General features: G+C 37.8%; 1 protein-coding gene across 1 annotated transcript in view; it reads right to left on the bottom strand.

Moving 5' to 3' along the window:
* The window catches only part of LOC126187926 (glycosyltransferase 25 family member), an 861577-nt gene that overhangs the window by 821899 nt on the left and 15519 nt on the right, over positions 1–24159 (bottom strand). The window contains exon 3 of the mRNA XM_049929289.1: positions 17097–17439. Within this exon, the coding sequence (XP_049785246.1) occupies positions 17097–17439 (343 nt within the window). The remainder of the gene's footprint in view (positions 1–17096; positions 17440–24159) is intronic.

The following is a 24159-nucleotide window of genomic DNA, read 5'->3' as shown; positions in this document are numbered from 1 at the left end:
GAAACCTAGTGCAAACTCTAAAAGGGGTTGTTCATTGCCTAAAATACCTGACACTGCAAAATTTGGCTTTCTGGACACAGGGAGTGGCTTTGGTGAGAAATGACACCTCGTGTGCAGGACAACTTCTTGGTCTGTTGAAGCTACTTGAAAATTCATCTTATCATGAAAGAATATCTCATCCAAGTGGAAATTTAAACATTTACCACATCTTACATGTCTCCTCCCATTCGTCTAAGAGGATCTGCTGTTCACTGCAGCCTTCACAATGAGATACATAATGTGAAACACTAACAGTTTTTGTTCAACTTGACTCCTGATCAGGCAAATTACAAGCAGACATCACAAGTTGTTAGATATGTTGACATGGATTCTGAAGATAAAACTATGTGTCTTCAAGAGTATTTCTTTGGCTTCATCAAAATAAGCCTGAAAGAAACCAAAACACTTTGAAACAACATCTTAGGATAAACGGAAATGGATTGGCAGTGATGCAGGATGGCTAGTCATTAGGGCAAAGTTAGTTGACAGATTGAAGACAGACACGATACAGCTCTTTTCGTGAACTGTGATAACTAATCTTTTAATTTAGCACCTGTGCATTTGGTCAACTAAGATGCGATGATGGTATCATTTTGGAACTATTCAGCTGTAGCATGTTTTCTTTCCTCATTTGACACTATATTGACAGGTACCTAAAAAAAGCTTGCCCGTAGTCTTCTTGTGTGAATTTAAGACCAGGAAGAACATAAAAAGAGAAGCCTTGCATCCCATCAGGCAGTATCTTGCAAAGATAGTTCAGGTTGGAAGCAGATGACTCTGAGAACAGAGAAACAAGAGATGATGTAAGTCAACTACACAACTGCATGTTGAGAGTTGACTTCCTGAGTATGCTGGGATTCTGGGATGAAATTTTCACAAAGGCAAAGTTCTGAAAAGCCTCCGAGAAACTTATATGAATATGCATGACTTTGTGCTTGATAGTAAGACAGTATGTGACAAGTTCCACGAAGAAAGAGAGAAGTTAAGGCCCAAGTCACATGAGGAAGGATGAGATCATGCAAAGAATTGGAACTTGACATTGCAAGGAACATTAGATGAAGAAAGCCAATGGCTGGTGTGTGGACCTCCGACACAGGATTGGTGGCTGATCAAGAAATGGAAAGAGTAATGAAAGGAATGATGTAGCATTTTCATGTGGAAATGAACACAAGGTTCGCCACAGTAAACAAAATGGATGAAAATTTTCAGTTTCTCCTCAGTACAGGAAAAATATGGTTTAGTCCTGATAAGGAGGAAGTGAATAGCAAATGTCACAGATAAAGCAAAATTTACAGCTGCAGTGTGGATGGTGCACAACTGTATGGAAAAATTTTCACCTACAGGATGTTGACATCAAGCTGCAATTCCATCAAACTATCAAAGGTAGAAGTACTGTTGCAGGTCACTGTTACACACTAATGAAAGTGTCTTCCAGAATTTAAGAGTAGCTGCCCAAATCATGCTGGCAGTCACTGTCTCCATCACTAACTGCATGAGGTACTGTAGCAAACTTAAGCTTATTTTTTCATATCTCAAAATATGCTCAGTGGCCTTACATGGCATGGTGGTGGAGACTGGTAAATGATTGGTTGGTTGGTTGATTTGTGGGAGGGGACCAAAAAGTGAAGTCATTGGTCCCATTGGTTTAGGGAAGATTGGGGAAGGGAGTCGGCTGTGCCTTTTCAAAGAAACCATCTTGGCATTTGCCTCAAGTGACCTATGGAAATCACAGAAAAACCCAAATCAGAATGTCTCGATGCAGGTTTGGACCATCATCCTCCTGAATGTGAGTCCAGTGTGCTAACCACTGCATCACCTCATTTGATGACAAATGAAATTTTTGCTGTCCTTGATAGTGGGTGTTCAGAGGCAAAAGTATCATCAAGAGTTTCTCAGGGAAGTGTAACAGGACCACTATTATTTTCTACATACATAAATGACCAGACAGACAGATTAAGCAGCAGTGTACAGCTGCTTGCTGATGATGCTGTGGTGTAGGGGAAGGTGTCAAAATTTCTATTTGGTGTGATGAATAGCAGCTAGCTCTCAATATAGAAAAAAGTAAGGTAATGCAGATGAGTATGAAAAATGAACACATAACATTCAAATCAAGCATTAGTAGTGTGCTGTTGGCACAATCATGTCGAATAAATATCTAGGAGTAACATTGCAAAGCTAAATGAAATGGTATAAGCATGTAAGGACTGTAGTAAGAAAGTGAATGGTCCACTTTGGTTTATGGTTTACTGAGAGTTTTAGGAAAGCGTAGGGTGACCAGGCATCTGGATTAATCCAGAAATGTCCTTTTTAGCTCTTTGTCCGGGATCCGGGCAGATTTTTACAGTGTACGGCTTTTTCACAAAGTTGAGCATAATATGGTTATTTTTACTATTCATCCCGTTCTATTGCTCTTTTCTTAAATACTTAAACTATTGGCACAGCCTTTGTGATAAACACACACGAAGGTGGTGTTAGTAAGTGGCACCAGGATCGTCGATGTTACCGTTGATCTACCTATAAGCGAATGCAAATATCGATTATTTAAAATTTTCGTTTCGTATCATCGCTTTGTATTGGCTTGACTTCCTGTAGTGCATGTGTGATTTGTGAGTGCAATTTTTAACCAAGTGAGTTACGTAAAATATTTGGCTATGCCTAAATGAAAGTGTACATTTTCTGAAGTCCTTTCCTGCAAATTTCCAGCTGTAAGAAAGGGAGAAATGATTTTGAAGCGGAATATAAGATATGTGGAGCTGGAATATACGTATCAGTAGCCAATAAAGGTAAGAAATAACTCAACAGATTAACCGTCATGGTTTTAGTTCATTGTTTCATAGTCATTCAATTTATTTTCACTTGGAAGGTTATTCAATTTATTTTTACTCGGAAGGTTAAAGTGCAGTTTACATGTCGTCAGCTGCTGCTTGAATTGTAGATGTTGGTAGCGGTGCATTGAATGAAGGGAGGTGAATGGTCTTACATTTTTCGCTTTGTAAACAATTCTACATTGCTAACATAACAAAACAATTGACGCCACACTGTCACCATAATCAATGTTTTTAATTTTTTTATATTGCTCAGTTAACCACCACCTGACCATCAGTAACAATTAACTACTAGTTTCACGGGTAATTCCTGGCAGTCATGTAACATGTCCAAAGCTGACGGGTGGTATCCTCATCTGCAGTTGACCTGTTTGATGTGTCCTCTATTTTCTTCCTTTGTCCTCCTTTTTGAAGCTGTTTGTCCTCCTTTTTAAACAATTGCATCTGGTCACCCTAAGAAAGTGTGGTTCATTTGTAAAGGAGACTGCATATAGAACACTGGTGAGGCCCATTCTTGAATACTGCTCAAGTGTCTGGGATCCTCACCAGGTCAGATTAAAGGAAGACACTGAAGCAATTCAGAGGTGGGCTGCTACATTTATTACTGGTAGGTTCAAACAACACACAAGTATTATGGAGATGTTTCAGGAACTTAAATCAGGATCACTGGAGGGAAGGTGACATTCGCTTTGAGAGATGCTATTGATAAAATTGAGAGAACCAGCATTTGAGGCTGACTGCAGAACATTTTTACTGCCACCAATGTACATTTCACGTGACTAGAAGTAAAGGATACCTTCCACCATGCACCATAAGGTGGCTGTATGTATGTACTATAGATATAGATGTCAGTTTGATGGAGCAATTGAGTAATCTTCAGCAGCAAAACAATTAAAGATTAGTTTTCAGTATATCATTTGTGAGTAGAAAAATGGTTACGGTTTTGTTAACTTTTATTCTGTTCCTGTTAAAACAAAAATAATTCAATGACTTATAGTGATGAAAGTGCAATCAGTGTTGCTTATGACATTTTTACTGTCTCTTGTGGTAAAAATGGTGGTCTGACAAGCATTTCAGACACAAAAAATAAGACTAGTGCTTTCCATCAAACTGAACTCTCACGTAATAAATTAGTCTCCTTTTGATTACAATTTAATTTTTGTTCCTCTTTTGTGTAAGAGTATAGTTAATATCACACAAGTTTTTGTGCAGTTACCTTGACATTAAACATTAAAAAAAATGTTTTGAATATAAATTTGAGTTTTTTTGTTAACATTATACAGATAAATTTTAAAAATCGAAATTTACAGTGTTTTCTTTCTGCAGGAACATAACACTGATAATAAGATTTTATATTATTACAATAATTAAGCTTTTGTAGCAACCAAACCATTTCATATTAAATTATTTTTAATTATTTAGGCATCACAATACTGCATTATCACTACAACTTACAAGTTAAGACCGTGTGGTAGGAGTGGAGTTTGTAATTGACAGTTTAGTTATTTTCTGTCAAAACAGGTTACAAAAAGTTCTAGAATTACAAATTATTCTTGTGTAGAATACTGAACAACTAATGAAAGTACCTAACTACTGACTTTGCTTTATTGGTGCATTCAAATGTAGCAATATAACAATGGTGAATAGGAGGAACAGTGGAGTGAGGATTACAGTACCCTAGTTATGCCATCTAACAGCCTTATGTAGAGCTGCAAAATCATGTCAAAATTGTCATATATGCAAAATTCCACTGGAGTGCATCCATAAAAATGTCTTTTGCACCTTTTGCTTCACCTAAAGGCATCTCCATCAAATGGCTTATAGAAACAATGTCTGAAAACATGTGGTACAATTGTACATCAGTGCCGTCACAGAGATAGCTATAATTCTCCAACTTCAAGATAAAAACACAGTTATTTCTCCCTCTGTATAAACTGAACAAAAGCAATGTTTCAAGTAGTTATTGTGGCTACAATGTCACTACTAAAATTGCAGACATAGCAGATTGGCAGCCTGTGTTTCGAACAATATGTATTGCATACAGGAATAACACAATACCCATATGAGTTGTAGTTATCTTCAAAGTTAAATAACATCAATTCTAACTGACCCAGTATTAACAGATTTGGTACATCCAACATAGCCGGAATGGATGCCTGCACTATATTTCATTTTTAGTAACTTTTAAGTCATTTATTTGTAGAGTTTAAGTTATTTTGTGTAATATTTGCAAAGCCTCTGGTCTGAAGATGGTCTTATAGATGACAACTGTTTACAGGAACTGAAAATAAATAATGTTTTTGATCTAGACTGCTTTTTTATTTAAATATTTGGTTTTGTTGTGTGTGATTACATTAATGTTTTATGTTCATGTGGTATCATCAATTTTGTCTATTTAAATTGTAGACAACCTACTGACTAGATATACAAGGTGTGTGAGAAACTTAATGGAACTGGCAACACTACAAGTGATCTGGCAACATTGTGTTGTTCCACCACTGTAGACCGGTGTGTTCATTCCTTCCAGATGTTCATTCCAAGTTTCAGCTCTGACAGCCATCACTTTATTTTTGAGAGTGCATCAGTGAAATACTGTTTTTGTTGTGTGTTACAAAAATGGAACAGTGCTGTTTAGAGTAATGTTTTCCATCAGGTTTTGTGTTAAACTTGGAGAATCCACAAGCATCACCTTTGAAAAGTTGAAGCAGGCCTATAGGGAACATTCCTTACCAAGAGCACAACTTTTTCACTGGCACTTATCATTTTTGGAAGGCTGATAATATGCTGAAGATGAATCTTGCTTAGAAAGACCTTCAATTTCAAAAACCAATCGAAACATCCAATGTGTGCATGCTCTCAAGAGATCAAACCAACGGTTCACAATAAGGATGATGGATGACCTATTAAACACGTTCACCATACATGAAATTTTGACCAAATTTTGCACATGCAAAAGGCTTGTGCCAAAATGATGCCGTACAACCTCACAATTGATCAGACAGACAATCAAAGAAATGATTGCGTTGGTCTTCTTAAGAGGACTGACAATGACCACAAATGGTTCAATTGTGTAATCACAGGTGGTCAACCCTGGATTTTTAGCATGATCCTGAGAAAAAGCAGCAAAGTGAGGAGTGGCACACTGAGACATCTCCTTGACAATTAAAAAATAAATAAAAAAAAGAACAATGAGCAAATCAAAGCTCAAAACAATGCTGATTTGCTTTTTTGACAGTATGGGTATCGTGCTTAAGAATTTGTTCCTCCAGGACAAACTGTCAACCTATGGTTTACAAAATGTCCTTGAAAGGCTCAGGCAAGGGTGAATTGAGTGTGGTTGGACACTACAGGAAAGTGGATGCTGCATCATGGCAATGCCTGACGTCACACGGCCACTTCCATCATGGAATTTTTGACCTCAAAAGGCATTCCTGTTGTTCCACAGCCCCTGTATTCCCCTCATCTAAGTCCTCGTGACTTTTTTCTTTTTCCAAAATAGAAAAATGCCTTAACAGGATGTCATTTTGGGACTTTGGCGAACATTCAAAAGAATGTGACTGACATGTTAATGGCCCTACCAGCTGAAGCCTTTCAGCACTGCTACCAAGATTGTGAACAATGGCTCTATCAGTGTACAGCTGCTGAAGGGCACTACTCTGAAGAGGAAAATGTTGTCTGAAAGAAATAAAAACTCTGTTACATAAAAAATAAGTCTCATTACTTTTTCACACACCTTTAGGAAACATAGATTGTGACAATGTGGTCAATGGCCACATTCTTTTAAATGATAACATAGCCAAAATTCTACTGAGTGCACAACATCCAATTTACATTAATGAAGCTTCATTAGATGCCTGCACCCTGAAGGATCTTTAAATTGAAATCACTGTTTCCCATTCATCATTTTCACATTAATTATAAAGAAACCATCCATAACAATTCACATTTGCAGCAATTTCGAGTCACAATCAACCTTACGACAATATCAAGAAATACTCCACCTCTCAGCCCACAGAGCTACTAGATAATTAGTGGACAGCACTTTTCCTAAACTGACCAACTGGAAAAAGAATAAAAACAATACCCAATACTAAATACCCCCTTTGGGTTTCACCAACACCAGTGACTTCAATCTGGCATTTCTAAGGTGCTGATGATATTCCCGCATTTCTGGAGCAACTGGCCCAGTGCATATCATTAGACAGCCCCAGTTATCTTGAGTACAGAATCACTATCATGCAACAAAACAAAGCACGTCAACAAATTGCTCCATACATTAAAAATCAAGGACTGAACTGAAACAGAAAAAAGTTAAATATTGTCAACCATAGACTGACTATCACTGATATATATGAGACCTACTACATCTGCATCTATATCTATACTCTGCAAACCAATGTTAAGTGCATGGCACTTTCCACCGTACCAGTTATTAGGGTTTCTCCCCATTCCATTAACTTATGGAGCACAGGAAGAATGATTGTTTGAATGCCTCTGTGCATGCTTTAATTATTCTGATCTTGTCCTTACAATCCATATGTGAGCAATATGTAAAGGCTTGTAGTATGTTCCTAGAGTCATCTTTAAAAGCCGTTCCTTCAAACTTTGTTACTAGACTTTCTTGATACAGTTTACATCTATCTTCAAAACTCTGCCAGTTCAGTTTCTTCAGCATCTCTATGTCACTCTCCCATGAATCAAACAAACAGTGACCATTCATGCTGTCCTACTCTGTATACATTCAATATCCTCTCCGAATCCTATTTTGTACGGATCCCACATACTTGAGCAATACTCTAGAATGAATTGCACAAGTGATCTGTAAGCAATTTCCTTTGTAGATTGATTACACTTCCCCAATATTCTACCAACAAACCAAAGAATTACCACTGCTTTATCCCTGACTGAGTCTATGTTATCATTCCATTTCATATTCCTACAAGGTGTTACACCATGGTATCTGTATGAGTTGGCCGATTCCAAAAGTGACTTACTGATGTTATAGTCATAACATAATATATTTGTCAGTCTTTGCACAACTTTGAAATCTTAACAAAATCTGAATGAATATTTATTCAGCTTCTTTCGGACAGTACTTCATTACAGATAACTGCATTACCTGCAGGAAGTCTGAGGTTACTACTATTAATGTCTGCAAGGTCATTAATATACAACATGAATAACAAGGGTCCAAACACACTTCATTGGAGCACACTCGAAGTTACTTGTACATCTGATTATGACTCTCCATCCAAGTTCACAAGCTGCATTCTCCCATACCCAAAAGTCCTCAATCCAGTGAAAATTTCATCTGATACCCAATATGACTGTACCTTTGACTATTAGTGTAGGTGTGGTACTGAGTCAAAGGCTTTTCAGAAATCAAGAAATACTGCATCCACTTGACAGTCTTGATATAAAGCTTTAATTATGTCATGTGAGAGAAGTGTGAATTTAGTTTCACATGATAGATGTCTGGCATGGGGGAAGTAATTCTGTTCCATGTACCTTATTATGCTTGAGCTCAGAGTATGTGCTAAGATTCGCCAACAAATCGATGTCAAGGATACTGGATGGTAGTTTTGTGGATCAGTTCTACTACTTTTCTTGTAGACAGGTGTGACCTGTGCTTTCTTCCGAAAACTGGGCATGGTTTTTCATTTGAGGTATCAACAACTGATTACATGAGGTCTGTTCAAAACATTCCAGAACAGTCATAATTTCACGTCAGTGGTTCATTGGAACAAAACGTGGTTTGCATCCCTGCACAAGTCTAAGTTTAAAGTGTAGCTGCTGGAAGTTTCATTGTTGTATTTCTGTTAGTTACTGTTCAGTGCTTATTGAGTAGAACATTGTGTCGCACAGTTTGCGAATTTCAGGATGGCAGAGTTAGAGGAGCACTGCACCTGCATTACATTTTGCATGAAACTCAAGAAACCTTACACCAAATGATGCAGGAAGCCTATGGTGATGAGTGCTTAAGTTGTACTTGATGTTACAAAAGGTTCACATGATTTAAAAATGGTCATATGGAAGTTAAAGATGGCCCTTGTTCAGGGTACCATTCGATGTCTACCGGTGATACTCATGCCAGAAATGTCAACAAAATTGTGTGGGCCAATCGAAGACAGACTGTCCGAGAGATTGCAAGAGAATGTAACATTTCAGTTGGATCATGTCATGAAATCATGACACAGCATCTTAGAATGCACCGTCTTGCCACCAAGTTCACACCACGGCTCATATGTCAAGACCAGAAATACCTTCACTTCACATTCTGTGAAGAGCTTTTGGTTCGCACAAATGAAAACGAGATGTTCCTTAGGACAATCATAATCTGTGGTGAGATGTGGGTCTACAGTTATAATGTTGAGACCAAGGTTCAATCTTTACTCTGGATTGGAAAAGGTACTCCAAGACCAAAAAAACCTCATCAGGTCAGGTGTCAAAGTCATGCTGATAGTTTTCTTTGACTTTGAAGGATTAGTTCATCATGTCCATAGGGACAATCTGTTACTCAATGGTACTATCGGGACATATTGTGATACTTGTAAGAAAATCTGAGAAGGAAATGGCCTGAAATGTGGAGAGATGATTCACGACACTTGCATCATGATAACAAACTTGCACATTCATGACTGTTGGTGCGTGGCTATTACACAAAAAATGGAAGCATTGTGCTGCTTTAACATCCGTACTCTCCAGACCTGGCCCCTGTGGACATTGTATTTGTGTCTGAAGTTGAAAACTCCATTGAGAGAAAGAAGATTTGCAACGATAAATGAGATAAAAGAAAATTCGCAGATAGCCCTGCATGTGATCCAGCAAGAGGTGTACCAAGACTGCTTCCAGAAGTGGAAACAGCATTGGGAGCAGTGTATCAATTGTGGAGAAGAGTATTTCAAAGCAAACCATACACAAAATGTAAAAGGTAAGTACAGATAAATTTTCTAGAATTTTTTGAACAAACCCAGTAGTTAATCTGATAGAGATTCCATCAGGCCCTAGAGCTTTGTTCACTTTTAATGATTTCAGCCGTTTCTCAACACCACTGACACTAATAATTATTTCAATCATCTTTTCAGTGGTGTGGGATTAAGCTGGGGCAATTCTCCTGGGTTTTCTTTTGTAAGGCAACATCTGAAAATGGAGTTAAGCATTTCAGTTTTTGCTTTGCTACCCTAAATTTCAGTTAATATCTCACTCGATTGCTGCCACTAACAGTCTTTACATATGACCAAATTTCTTTGGTTTTTGTGAAAGATCATTTGACAACATTCAGCTTTGGTAGTCATTGAAGATTTCATGCATTGCTCTCTTGACAGACAAATGTGTTTCATTCAGTGTCTCATTACCTACAGTCCTATCCCTTGTTTTAAGTCTATTATGCAGTAGTCTCTGTTTCTTTAAAGTGACTGTATGGTCCCTCCTATTATGAGCTGTTCTACTGGGTAACTGGGTACATCTGCGTACAAGTCTGCCAATGCATGGTCATCTATTCTTTTATACTTGAGCTACAGTTTCTTTATATGCCTACAAGCTACTACACTGTGCTGAAAGTTTCAAGTTCCTCATTGAGATATCACACTACTGATTTTCTTTTTTTTTTTGCTTGTGTACTGAAACTTAGGAATCTTTCTGCTACGCCACAATGTAGTTTGGTAATTTGCTGATAGTCAGCGCTAGTCACAAACATGGCAAGTTCCAGTGCGGAGCGAGCTTTCTGTGTGTTGGAGTTCCACAAATACAAGTGTACTACAGCTATTCAATGGATGTTTAGAACCAAGTTCGGTAAGAAGACACCAACAAGGAAAGCCATTTACCACTGGCACAACAAATTCGTTATGATGGGTTGCTTGCCTGGCAAAGAGAAGCGGACATCCCAGTGAGAATGAAGTGAATGTGGAGCGCGTATTGACATCTGCCGGGTCACTCATGGTTCACATATTGAATCTTTGTATAAAAAAAAAAAAAAAAAAAAAAAAAAAAAAAAAAAAAAAAAAAGACTCAGAGTTTCTCATCAATATGTATGACATCTGTACAATGTTTAGTTATTCTGCAATAAATAATTGAAAGTGTTCCCAAACTTTATGTACACCCTGTATTCCCTGTTGACTGTTGGATGATTAAAATCTCCACTGATGATTACAGTATGACTGGGGAACTTAAGTACAAGTGAACTGAGGTTTTCTCTAAAGTATTGGGTTACCCTGGAACTGAGTCCAGGGGCAATAAGAGGATCGAATTAACATTTTATGCGCATCCCTGATATTGAGTTTACCCAAAGAATCTCACATGCAGCTTCAATTTCTATCTCAGTGGATTTGAGTTTCTTGTCTAAGGTGACAAATAATCTATCTTCTTTTCCAATTAGCCTATAATTTTGATATACACCTAAATTTTCCTCACAAATCTCACTATTGTCAATTTAAGGTTTCAACCAGCTTTCTGTGCCTAGTATTATGTGAGCTTCAGTGCTTTTCAGAGTACCGGAAACTCTGGCACTTTTCCCTGAGTTTTTCAGCAGTTAACCATTACAATTTTAATACTCTCACTTTCGGGAGGCATTTCTTTTGATCTTACACGGATACTTCTGGTTTCCTACAGCTATTGTCTGGACTGGATGGATTGCACCCTGTTCCCTCAACAGCTGCCAGAAGAGACTCTTGAACATGCTGAATGAGGCCCCTGGGCATACACACTGAGTGCACCTGGTGTCCTTTCCTGCCTCTAGCTGGTATTGCTGTAAGGGTTACCATCATTCACCGTATGTTTGAACTGCCGATGATTAAAAGATGCCTATCCTTTTGCATTTGCTCCTCTTTATACCAGACAAAACTAGTTTTCCCAAAACATGTGAAGTGTGTCCCTCTAGGTCACTTTCAGTGAATGACAGCACCTCTAACTTGTTGGTTATGTGAATCAATATAAGACCCTGAGTCTATCCTGGTCCCTGTGCACCATGTACAAGACACCTAGCTCTATCATTGAAATGCCACTCACTATTAAGTGTATGAGTAATGACATATCCCATACTTTTTGCCGAGAAGACAGGATCCACAGGAGAAGATAGTACTTGTGGTACCTTTGGTACCAGTACTGCAGACACGACTCTCAGGCATGCTACCAAACAATGAGTTGCAGAAGTTGCCATTTGCACACTGAAACAAAAAGTGGTTGAGACCTTCCCAGGGGTTTTGGATGGCTTTCCAGTAACTCTACCCATTTCTTAAACCTTGCCAGCCCTTTTCCTTCATCCTCTTCTTTTTCATCCAACCCTTCTGCCAGAACAGAGGGCCACTGGCTCTGAAATGGCACACATTTCCATATCTTTTATAGGTTTCCTCCTGCTGCAGTTTGCTGAGTAGATTTTATATCTTCATACTGAAAGACTCATTACTGGTTTTATAGTATAGTGCCATGTTAGTGGCATCTTGCAGAATAACTATGAGACAGTGATTACCTCACCACAAAAAGACTGCACATAATTGAAATTTCTCGGAGATGCCAATCTTTTATTGCCTCCAAATGTGTTGTTATTTGGCAAATATCTGTGTGCTTTGTTAATGATACACAATTTCAAGATTTTGACGGAAATAAACTCAAGCCACAGTGTTGTTCTTCAGCACACCAATGTTCACATTGCCATAGAAACAGCTATGTGAAAAATCCACGCAATTTGGATGTTTGTTTGTATATAAAAAAGGCCAATGGCCTTGCTGCAGTGGTAACACCAGTTCCCATCAGATCACTGAAGTTACGTGCTGTCGGGCTGGACTAGCACTTGGATGGGTGACCATCCAGGCTGCCAACTGTGGTTCACTCAGCCCTTGTGAGGCAAACTGACAATCAACTTGATTGAGCAGCCCTGGTCTCATAAACTGATATACAGCCAGGAGAGCAGTGTGCTAACCACATGGCCCTCCATATCCACATCCAGTGATGCCTGTGGACTGATGAGGCACAGCAGCTGGTCAGAACCATTGGTGAGTCTATGTGTGCGGATTCCTGTGCCTATTTGAAATTTTAGATTCACATATTTTACTGTTCACATCACTTCTGCATAATTTTAGCCATTTGTACTGTGATATATTGTAAAATTTCAAATAATCGGAAGGGCCACAATAAACTCTTACTTTTATCGTCAATAGGCTTAAATTTATTTGTGCTCTAGTAAAATTTTTTGAGAAAGTAGGCCTATCCTCGATCAAAACAATCATTATCTAATTTCATTATATAACTGTGAGAAATAGGTTATTTCTGGGAATTTTTGAACACTTACAAAACTGTATTTTCATGAGTTGTCAACATCAGTGTTTCGGATACGTAACTTATTTCATAGCAAATCAGCATTTGCGGTTCACAGTTACTGCCAAAGAATAGATCACTCCTGATTTTCATTGTATACTGCTGCATATAAATGTGAATCTTTGAGAATTTTCATAAGATACCATTGTCCTGTCCACAATCTAATTCACAGTAAATCAGCGTTTGTGATTTAGTTACTATACCAGATATACATATGTGTTGCATCTAGTTCTCCCTTAAAAAGGAGTAGCCCTACATATTTTCTACATTTATCATAAATTAATTCTGTTTTTGAGTTTCCTAACAACTAAAATTAACCTCAAAAACCTATAGGAAATTGGCAATTTTTATCACTGGTTTTCCTGTTGCCTTAATAGAAACCTAATTTTGTGTATTTGTTTCAATTCTTATAGGGAACTGGTACCTTTTAGCTCAGATTAAAAGACAATCAGTGGGCTTAGTTTAAGGTTATTCATTCACTATCCTGTAACACACAGCACCAGCCAAAATGCAGTCCCACTGTGAATGCTGTTCTCTAACACAAAATGAGTTGGCTGACATTTGTAAGCAGCTTGAAATCACCATTACTACTGTCAAATGACTGGCAAGAATTTTGTACACCTCTGCAGACTCTTCCCCTGCAGAGGTGTACCAAATTCTTGCCCTATGGGTCCTGTTTATAGCCTCCATGTACACTATACATTACGAAAATCACTCACAGCAGCAACTGATGAATGAATGCATGGAACTGGAGCAATCATCTCACATTAAGCTGAAGATGGAATGAATGGACTTAACAGCTGCTTTTAAAAACTACAACATGTATATAATGGAACTCTTTCAAATCAAGAAAAAGGTACTTATATCACCTATGTGGAGCAGAAATTTCTCCAGTACCTTTCTGGGGTCAAGTTCCATCTGGTTACTGATCACAAATGAATCACTGAATTTCTAATCCCACTAGAGAAACACTAAGTGCAACACACCAACTGAACTGCTGGACATACTTTTAGGTCAACTACAATTACTAGACGAGACAATTACAAGACGAGAAGTTTGTGGCACAACTTGACTAGAAGAAGGGATCGGTTGGTAGGACATGTTCTGAGGCATCGAGGGATCACAAATTTAGCATTGGAGGGCAGCGTGGAGAGTAAAAATCGTAGAGAGAGACCAAGAGATCAATACACTAAGCAGATTCAGAAGGATGTAGGTTGCAGTAGGTACTGGGAGATGAAGAAGCTTGCACAGGATAGAGTAGCATGGAGAGCTGCATCAAACCAGTCTCAGGACTGAAGACCACAACAACAACAACAATTACTATCATTTTCATTTGACAGTGAAATGTACTAATGCATGCATATTGTTATGCCTATTATCAGAACCTAATAATACTTTAGATACCACAGAAAATATATTTTTTTCCCATTGATACAGGAAGGACTAAAAATATAAAAGCTTTTCCAGTAAAGGCAAAATCTGTCCTCAACAAACTGACAATTATTTAGTACTGAGGCATGTCCATAAGTAAATACATTTTGGGTGGTATGTGGAATGATTCAATGTTAGGCACCCAGAAGTACAGCATTTGTTTATCCCACAGCATCAAGTTTTACAACAGGGCCTCATCCTTGTCCACAGTACCATAAAAAGATGCTGTTGGATATTAGTTTCTCCAACATAAGAGCCAGAAATCATGCACTTATTACACGAAGTTGTTGGCATGAAAGATATTGTGTCCAGTATTGTAACAGTAATTGTACTGAACATCTATTGTGACCATTACTCACCTATTCAGAAAACAAAGCATTTGCCATGCAGATTTTCACATCTTGGTCAACACCAACATAGTCAAAGGAACAAAAGAATTTAATTTATTATTATCATTATTTTTTAAACTAACAGTAGTAGATACATTTTATGTATCCCTTATGCAATAAAGAGGAATTCTATAACATGCAAGGCCACCTCCTGGTGTTCACATAATTTTTGCTTTAACTGTTAGGCATCAACTTTGGGTGCCAGTTGTAAGTGCAGTCCTTTAAAGTATGAGTGGGCAATGGAATGAATAATTTCATTGCTCAGTCTAATGCAAGATCAGACGCTTAGCATTTCTTTTAAATTACATGGAAAAATCGTTGCATTTTGAGGATGAAGAACAACTTTCACTATTTCTTAAAACAGAACAAATCATTTAAGAACAAGATGAGGGTGGAACTTCTCCATCGGTGTTAAGACACCATGATGCTCCACCTTGTCAAGCAGAATGGCTGTGCCCACTTCACAGAGGTCACAGTCCACTATTTCCACACCAGGATTGAATTTTGGCTATATGTATCAGACAATGAAGGATTTGATCATCTAGTTTGATCACCACCAAAAGGGTAACCATGGTGGAAGTGCATAGGCCATGAGTTTTGGCGATCATACGCTGGAATCACATTCATGCCCATCAATATGACAATGCCATAATCAGCAATCTACCACAAAAATCTATGCACCAGGCAGACCATGCTCCCTTGCACACTTTCCCTGTAGACCCGAAGCTCATTCTGACACTGTTCCATGATATTACATTTCTAGAGCCACTGGCAGCACCTTCCTTGGGTTATTGTGGGACCATCATTACTCAGCCAGAAACCAAACTATTTGTTCCTGTTTATATGTGGGAGGAAGAGAGAGGAGGAAGGAAGAGAGAGAGAGAGAGAGAGAGAGAGAGAGAGAGAGAGAGAGAGATAGAGATAGTATGTCACCCGAGGGCAATGATAGCAACACAACGTATCAGTAGAGGCTGACTGTGAAATGCCACTAGTCACAAAATCTGTTTCTGCATAGAGCACCAGTAGCATTGTTAAATTCTTGTTTCCAGCCAGTAACATCATCATCATTGTCCAGAGGCCTTAAAAGTGGTGCCTATGACTCTAAGATACTTCAGAATGTCATACTTTTTGTACCACTGCATCAAAAAAGAGCACTTTTCCTACACTGACTCTTTGCAAAACTATCTACTGCTCCTCTTGCTGTAATTTCTCCTTGTTCTCATGTCTTCCTTTTCCACTCCTTCATGATGCCCACTCACTTCACACTTTAATTCACACTATCAATCCAATCCAACGGACTGTTTTGCCAAGAAGCTCACAGTCCTCTTTCAGATATGGAATCACCAGTGTTGTGAGTATACTAGTACAGTGTTGCAACCACCAGTGGCCAATGAAACTGAATCTGAGCTTACTGAGGTTGTAGAGGAACGATGGTGCTTATCAGCTTTCACTAGCCTGGGCTTAGAAGCCCAAACACAGGAAGTGTTGACTGAGCTCTCTACTGTATTCAAAATTTGGCCCCATCTAGGTACTTCAGAAATGTCAACAATATTATGAAAAGGATAAACTGCAACTCGCCATATAGAGGAGATGCTGGGCTGCAACAAAAAGACTGTTATATATTTTAGCTTTAGACGAAATGGGGCTTTTTCTGAAGAAGTACAGTCTTTTTGATGTGCCTGCCTGTGTTTCATCATCTCCTATATATGATGAGTAACAATCTTATCATTTCCATAGTATTGTTGTTGCTCTGTCCTGGACTTTCCATTGTTTGGTTTTACTTCAGATATGTTAGAGAGATGGTGAACTTTACTCCCTCAAAGAGTATCAATGATTCCTTCGGAGTTATACATATGAAGAACTAAGCTGCAGAAACATGACAGCTAAAAATGGTCACTAAACACAACTGGAAAAATGCTGATGTTTATCACTACTCTGCTTTACTACTTTACTCTGCTTGTGTGCAGGATCTAACAGCCCCTTCAAGTAAATTTGTTTTTGGCAAATTACTGTATCATTTTACCTGCCTCCATGTTGCCACAACTTGAAAATTTAATGTCAACAATATATACAAATCAATCTTTAAACTATTACTCATATGTACCTGATTTGTTTGCTCCAATGGCAAAGGTAATAATGTCATCATATGGTCCATCATAAGCAGGAATTTTATTCTGCACGAATGTCAATTTTGTGGAAGCTGTTCTCTTTAGATTTATCAGTGTTGCAGAATTTACCATTGGGACCGAAAAGCAGCCAGTACGTTCCCGGTACAGTATAGGCTGGTAATCCTCTGTTCGCTGATAATAATACTCCTCTGTCATACCAGCCCAGAAGTTTGAATACATTCCATCAGATCTGAGCATTGGGGCTGCTACAGTGAGATTTTCCTGCACAAGCAGCTGGAGTGTATTTGGATTTGTCAGAAACACATCACAGTCCAGAAACTGAAACATAAATGAAAAATATTACAAACAAAAAATTATTTCCTGGAAAGAAATGAAGTTTCACATGGAGCATTCACGTATCAGCCAAATCCCATGATATTTAATAGAAGTTAAAGTTGATGTCATGATAAATAGCAGGTACAGAGGACAAAAAGTAAAAGAATTTAAATCCTTATGATTTTAAACAGTTTGCAGTGGGAAGGCCTAACTGACATTTCAGGAGAACTACATACTGAAATACCCAATACAAGATGCAGGAGTAGGTGATGCACTTTTCAAGTCACTTATGTAAAAACTGTGTTTACTCACATATTTTAAACATTGAATTCTGCAAGTGGGAACTCTCTATGCAACACAGCCTTTGCTGGTCTCCGTCCTTTATATGCCTCTATTTCTGTAAACTGAAGAGCGAGTGAGCGAGTCACCACTCTGCCTACCCAGCTACAACACATGGCACTACTACAGGCTGTTTCACAACGTAGTACTGACCCTGCCACAACACACGCTTTAAATCTGTGGCAGTGCAGTATACAAGTATGTCCCAGTTGCATTTATTTTTAGACAAATGCGTTAAGACCATAAGGAATACAAAAGACAGTAGCTTTTTCTGAAACACAACATTATTGAATAAATAATACTAACATAAGAACAGAAGTCAGAATTCTATTACAAATATAGAACTGAATGCCTGTTCAAGTGAATGTATGTTTGTCTATTGCTGTTCGTGAAACGAACCCCATGTAATGCAATTAATCTGTAGAATTTAAGGCTTGTTCTTACTTTTTGTTTCTACTAAAAGGTAGAAGTTTTCTTTGGAGGGCTGCATTGAAACTTCACAATTCTTGCAACATGAAGAGTGTTCAAAAAGTAAGCAGAAATTTATAATTTTGTGTGTTGTATTAGTCCAATGTGCACTACTTTTTTTGTCACTGTCTTCGTAAACATGTCTGAAAAATATGTGTACAGTGCTATGCATATTGGATATTTACTCTGTTGTCAGCTGTCAAAAAGATGACATGTGTTTTGGTACCACCAACAATTATTTGTTTTGTATAAAAATAGATTAGAGAATCTGTATTAAATTTTGTTATAAGAATGGAATAAAGTGTATCAAATTATTAGAAATGTTAAATTTTGCTTTTGGTGAATCTGTTATGAGTAGACCAAGGGCATACAAGTGATATAAACATTTCAAAGCTGGCCCTAAAGGACAGCAGTGTTACAAGCATGGATGAGACTTAAAATGCACAGTTAAGAGACCTATAAACTATTAGAAGAAAATAGTTCCTACAGTGTTTCGGGAATTGGAAAAAGCACTGGTGTAAGTGTTTAGTATGTAATGGTGAATGTTTTCAAGAGGATAAAATTGCTGTAGATTAACAAATAAAATTCCTACCAAAAAATAAAAATTAATATGTGAACAACCTCATATGTCAAGCTTTTTACTTAAAAGACCAGAATCAATATATATGTTTTGAAGGAAATTTCAGCAGTGTTTAGAATAGCTATTCCACACATGTTTTAAGCAATATGTCTTAGAACCAGGTGAACAATAACTGAGATAGAAATCTAGTGACTGAATACAATCAAATGCTGCTGTTCCATAAGCATCAAAGGTTTTCTGTGATTGTGAAACTGCCTATAACGATAGGTTTCCTCCCATAATTATTATTGTTCCTTCATGGCAATTCCAGTAAACCATGCTGCTTATTTTCATGTTCCTTCTTTACGCATCCTTTTGTGGTGAGGCTGATGTTTGCACAAATTGCAGCCCTTTGATTGTGACTGGTAATATTAGCCAACTGTTCTTTTTGTGTCACTCTTCAATACACATTGTAATATCATTAGAGATGATTGAATGCTTGTTACATCACAAATACCTCCTCTTCTTCATATTCTGCACATTTTCTTGCAATGCAGGGTGATCAGCCATCACTTCCGGATACCAAAGTATATCAGTGAGTATACAAAGTTAACTGACTGACGCTGGCAACTAAGATCCCACAAACATAAATGACGTGTATCACTGCACGCCAATCTATATCGCTAGGCAGGCAACAAGCAACTGACTTTGGGTGCCCCTATAAGCCGTTGGCAGCATTCTTCTGAGAAAGGCCATTTCCCCCACCAAAAGCGCTGCTCGCTCTTGAGTTTACAGACAGACTATAGCAGCCCACAATCCCATCCCTACACACTCCCTGCCACGATATAGCACCTTCCCCTACCCCCCCTGCCCTGCTATCCCTCCCCTCCCAGTCCCATGCCACTACTATGTCCCACCATCGCCCCCCCCCCCCCCCCCCCCCACTGCAGAAGCCATGAGTGCACATGTATCAAGATATGTGTGTGTTTCTGCATCTGACACTACCTACCTACCTACCTACCTACCTACCTACCTCCCTCCCTCCACCTTACACCAGCTTCACACAGTTAGCAGTAAGAATTTATGACCTGATGACTTGCCTGGCATAGCAGTAATAAACCATATCAACAAACCTTCCTCGTGAGTCATACTATCTATTAATGAAAATTGTACCAAAATCCGTACAGTAGTTTCTAAGATTAGCCTTCACACAAACAGAAAAATGCAGAGAGAGAGAGAGAGAGAGTCAACCAAACATGAGGTTTCATTATTGAAATGAGATGATCAAATAATTAAAACTTATAACAGCTGATCTGGATGTTAACGGCTATGTTATTAGGAGAGCTATATAATGCAATTCATGAGACCTTGTTCATACAGACGTATGTGATACACTTTTCAAATGAATTATATAACACCAGTGGTTATGCTGCATTTGACATATTGTATTTTTATTACGTTGACCCACATTTCCAATTATTCTTGGCACACATATTAATCACTGTTTAATTTCTTGTTTAGAACCATCAGTCTTCTGACTGACTTGACGTGATCCATCACGAATTCCTCTCCTGTCACCATTTAAAGTAATTTAATGACTTGTAGATGGCAAAGTTCATCATCACATTTCATAGTGTAAACTGCAAAATTATATAGATCAGAACTTTGTGTACATATATTTCAGTTCAGCCACTTTTTTCCATATTTAGCAAAAAAGAAATTCATTTATGCATTAAAATATTTGAGTAAAACACCCAGATCTGTACTATAGAACTCTGTAGAAAACAATGTAGAACAACGTAATCAGTCGTTCAAGCTGTAAATATTTCAAACTTCACTGGTTGGTTAGTTTCATCCTCCAGGGATCATTTTGCACAATAAATTGTAATGATGTGGAATGAGTCATTTACACTCACATAGCAAATTAATTTGTATGTATGGTTACATGCTGAATATTGCTAATTGCTTTAAAAAAAAAGGATATGCATATGTGAGTAGGTAGTTTCTTCCCACAATCTTTCACACATTACAGTAATAGAAGAAGTTGTCATGGAGAAATTTTCTCACTTTGTTTTTAAACTTTTCTTTACTGTATGTCAGACATTTTATGTCACTGGGTAAGTAAACAATTTTTTTTTTGTTGTTGTGGCACTGTGCATCCCTCCATTAACATTATTTTAAAAATGTATAAATTAAAAATACTTCAACATGGTAACATTTGTAAATGAAGGCAACTGGAATACTTGAACATTTTGTTTATAATTTACATATTTTAAAGTGATTGTTTTGACATAAATCTTCACAAATTTTTATATAGGGGAAATTAATATTAAACAAAACAAATTATTTCAGATGATTTCTTTGCTTGTATGGAATTTAAGTTTTTTACTGTTATTCATTTATATAAAGGCCAGTTCCAAGGCCATTCTATGAAGAAGTTTTGAGGCAGTTGTAGACAGTCTGTCTATGATGTTTTTGACAAATATGTCCCAGTATATAAAAATAAGATACATTAATCAGTGTTCCAGACCATAGTTTACATTAGAACCCATACCTCTTGTCTACTAAAATGAGGTGCCACGTGGGGGGGGGGGGCTATGTATTTTTTAAAGAGTTCTACATATTTCTCATCTACATCTACATCTAGACTCTGCAAATCACCATGAGGTGCATGCCAGAGGGTACGTCCCATTGTACCAGTTATTAGGGTTTCTTCCTGTTCCATTCATGTATGGAATGCGTGAAGAAGATTGTTTGAATGCCTCTGTGCATGCAGTAATTATTCTAATCTTATCAGCATGTCCCTGTGTAAGCAATACATAGGGCATTGTAGTATACCCTATGGTAATCATTTAAAGCTGGTCCTCAGAACTTTGTTAATAGACTCTCTCAGGATAGTTTAAAACTGTCTTCAAGAGTCTCTGTGGCATTCTCCCCAGAATTAAACAAACCTGTGACCATTCATGCTGCTGTTCTCTGTGTATTTTCAACATCCCCTGTTAGTCCTATCTGGTCCCACACACTTGAGCAATATTCTAGGATCAGTCACACAAGTGATTTGTAAGCAATCTCTTTTGTAGACCGATTGCATTTCCCTAGTATTCTACCAATAAACTGAAGTTTACCACCTGCTTTACCAACAACTGAACCTGTGTGATCATTCCATTTTACATCCCTAAGGTATTTGTATGAGTTGGCCAATTCCAACAGTTACTCATTGATATTATAGTCATAGAATATTACATTTTTTCAGTTTTGTGAAGTGCAAAGTTTTACATTTCTGAACATTAGAGGATGTTGCCAATCTCTACACCACGTTGAAATCTTATCAAGATTTGACTGAATATTTATGCAGCTTCTCTCAGACGGTACTTCATTACAGATAACTGCATCGTCTATGAATAGCCTGATTTTACAATTAATATTGTCTGCAAGGTCATTAATACACAACATGAACAGCACAGGTCCAACACAATTTCCTGGGGCACACCCAAAGTTACTTTGACATATTATGATGACTCTCAATCTGAGATAACATGCTGTGTCCTCCTTACCAAAAAGTCCTCAATCCAGTCACAAAATTTACTTGATACCCCATACAATCATAATTTTGACAATAAGCATAGGTGTGGTACTGAGTCAAATGCTTTTCGGAAATCAAGAAACACTCCATCTACCTGGTTGCCTTGATCCAATGCTTTCAGTACATCATTTGAGGAAAGTGTGAGATTGGTTTCACATGTTCGACATTTTCGAAAACCATGCTGGTTGGCATTTGAGGATTTCACTCTGTTCAAGGTACCTCAAACATAATGAGCTCAGAACATGTTCCAAGATTCTACAACAAATCAATGTCAAGGGTACTGAACGGTAACTTAGCATGTCACTTCTACTGTCCTTTTAGATGCTTGTGACCTGTGTCTTTTTCCAAGAACTGGCAAGGTTTTTTGTTCAAGGGATCTACAATAGATTATAGTGAGGAGAGGAGCTAATACAGCCACAAATTCAGTATAGGATCTGATAGTGATTCCACTGGGGCCTGGAGCTTTGTTCAATTTTAATGATTTCAGCTATTTCTCAACACCACTGACAATAATACTTATCTGATTCATCATTTCAGTGGTACCAGGATTAAATTGGGGCAATTCTCCTGGGTTTTCCCTTGTAAAGGAACATTTGAAAATGGAGTTAATCATTTCAGCATTTGCTTTGCTACCCTTAGTTTCAGTTGCTGTCTCATTCACTAGGGACTGGACACTAACTTTGGTGCCACTAACAGCCATTACATACAACCATAATTTCTTTGGATTTTGGGAAATACGATTTGACAATATCCTGCTACGGTAGTCACTGAAGGCATCACACATTGCCCTCTTGACAATCAAATGGGTTTCATTCAGCATCTCTATCTATAGCTTTATGCTTTGTTTTACACATATTATGCTGTAATCTCTGTTTCTATAGATATTTCTTTACAGTGACTGTGTACCAAGGAGATTCCCCTCCATTACAAACTGTTCTAATGGGTACATATCTATCCAGTTTGTGGTCAACTATTCTTTGAACTTGAGGCAGAGTTGATCTACATGCTCCTGACCAGTGCTGGAAGTTTTAAGTTCCTCACTGAGATATGGCATTACTAATTTGTTATCTAATTTGCTGAACATATATATCTTTCTGCTTGTTTTAGCTGTCTGTTGTACTTTGGTGACCACAGTTGCCACAATTGCATCATGATCACTGATGCCAGTTTTGATGTGAACATCCTCAAAGAGGTCACGTCTGTTTGATGCCATTAGAACCAATATATTTCCATGTGGAGTGGGGTTCCCAACTATCTTGTTGTAACCTGCTGTGATACAATAATTTTGCTTCATTAAGAACACTGTTGCAACTGTATGTTTTGCTGCAGATGGGATGGCATACCAGAAGTGGAAAAAGTATTCAATGATAAAGATGCATCAAGTAACAGTAAAAATAGTAGAAGGACGCCTTTTAATAGTGCACAAGCCATGCCATTCATAAGTAATTGTGATTTCAGACATCATATACACTGATTCACTTCCACACCATGCAATTTTCTCATAAGATACTGGAAGCTAATTGTCAACATAGCTGTTAAATGGTAGTGATTGACTCATTCTTGGAAATACAAAAAACATCCTAGATTCACTTAATCATTAGGGTGCCTAGGGAAGCAACTAATGGAAGGTATGTACCCTCATCTGTTTCTGCCATTTCAAATAGTTATCTCAGTAGGTGTGCAAACACACTTACATACATAGAAAACTATCAACTATCAGCAAGTGCAGTTCCAAGTTGATTCTGGAACCATTGTGTCCCTGATATATCTGGAC

The sequence above is a fragment of the Schistocerca cancellata genome, chromosome 5 (genome assembly GCF_023864275.1).
Source record: "Schistocerca cancellata isolate TAMUIC-IGC-003103 chromosome 5, iqSchCanc2.1, whole genome shotgun sequence".
NCBI classification, from domain to species: Eukaryota; Metazoa; Arthropoda; class Insecta; order Orthoptera; family Acrididae; genus Schistocerca; species Schistocerca cancellata.
Note: the sequence above shows the minus strand (reverse complement) of the source record. Positions and strands in the feature narration are given on the sequence as shown.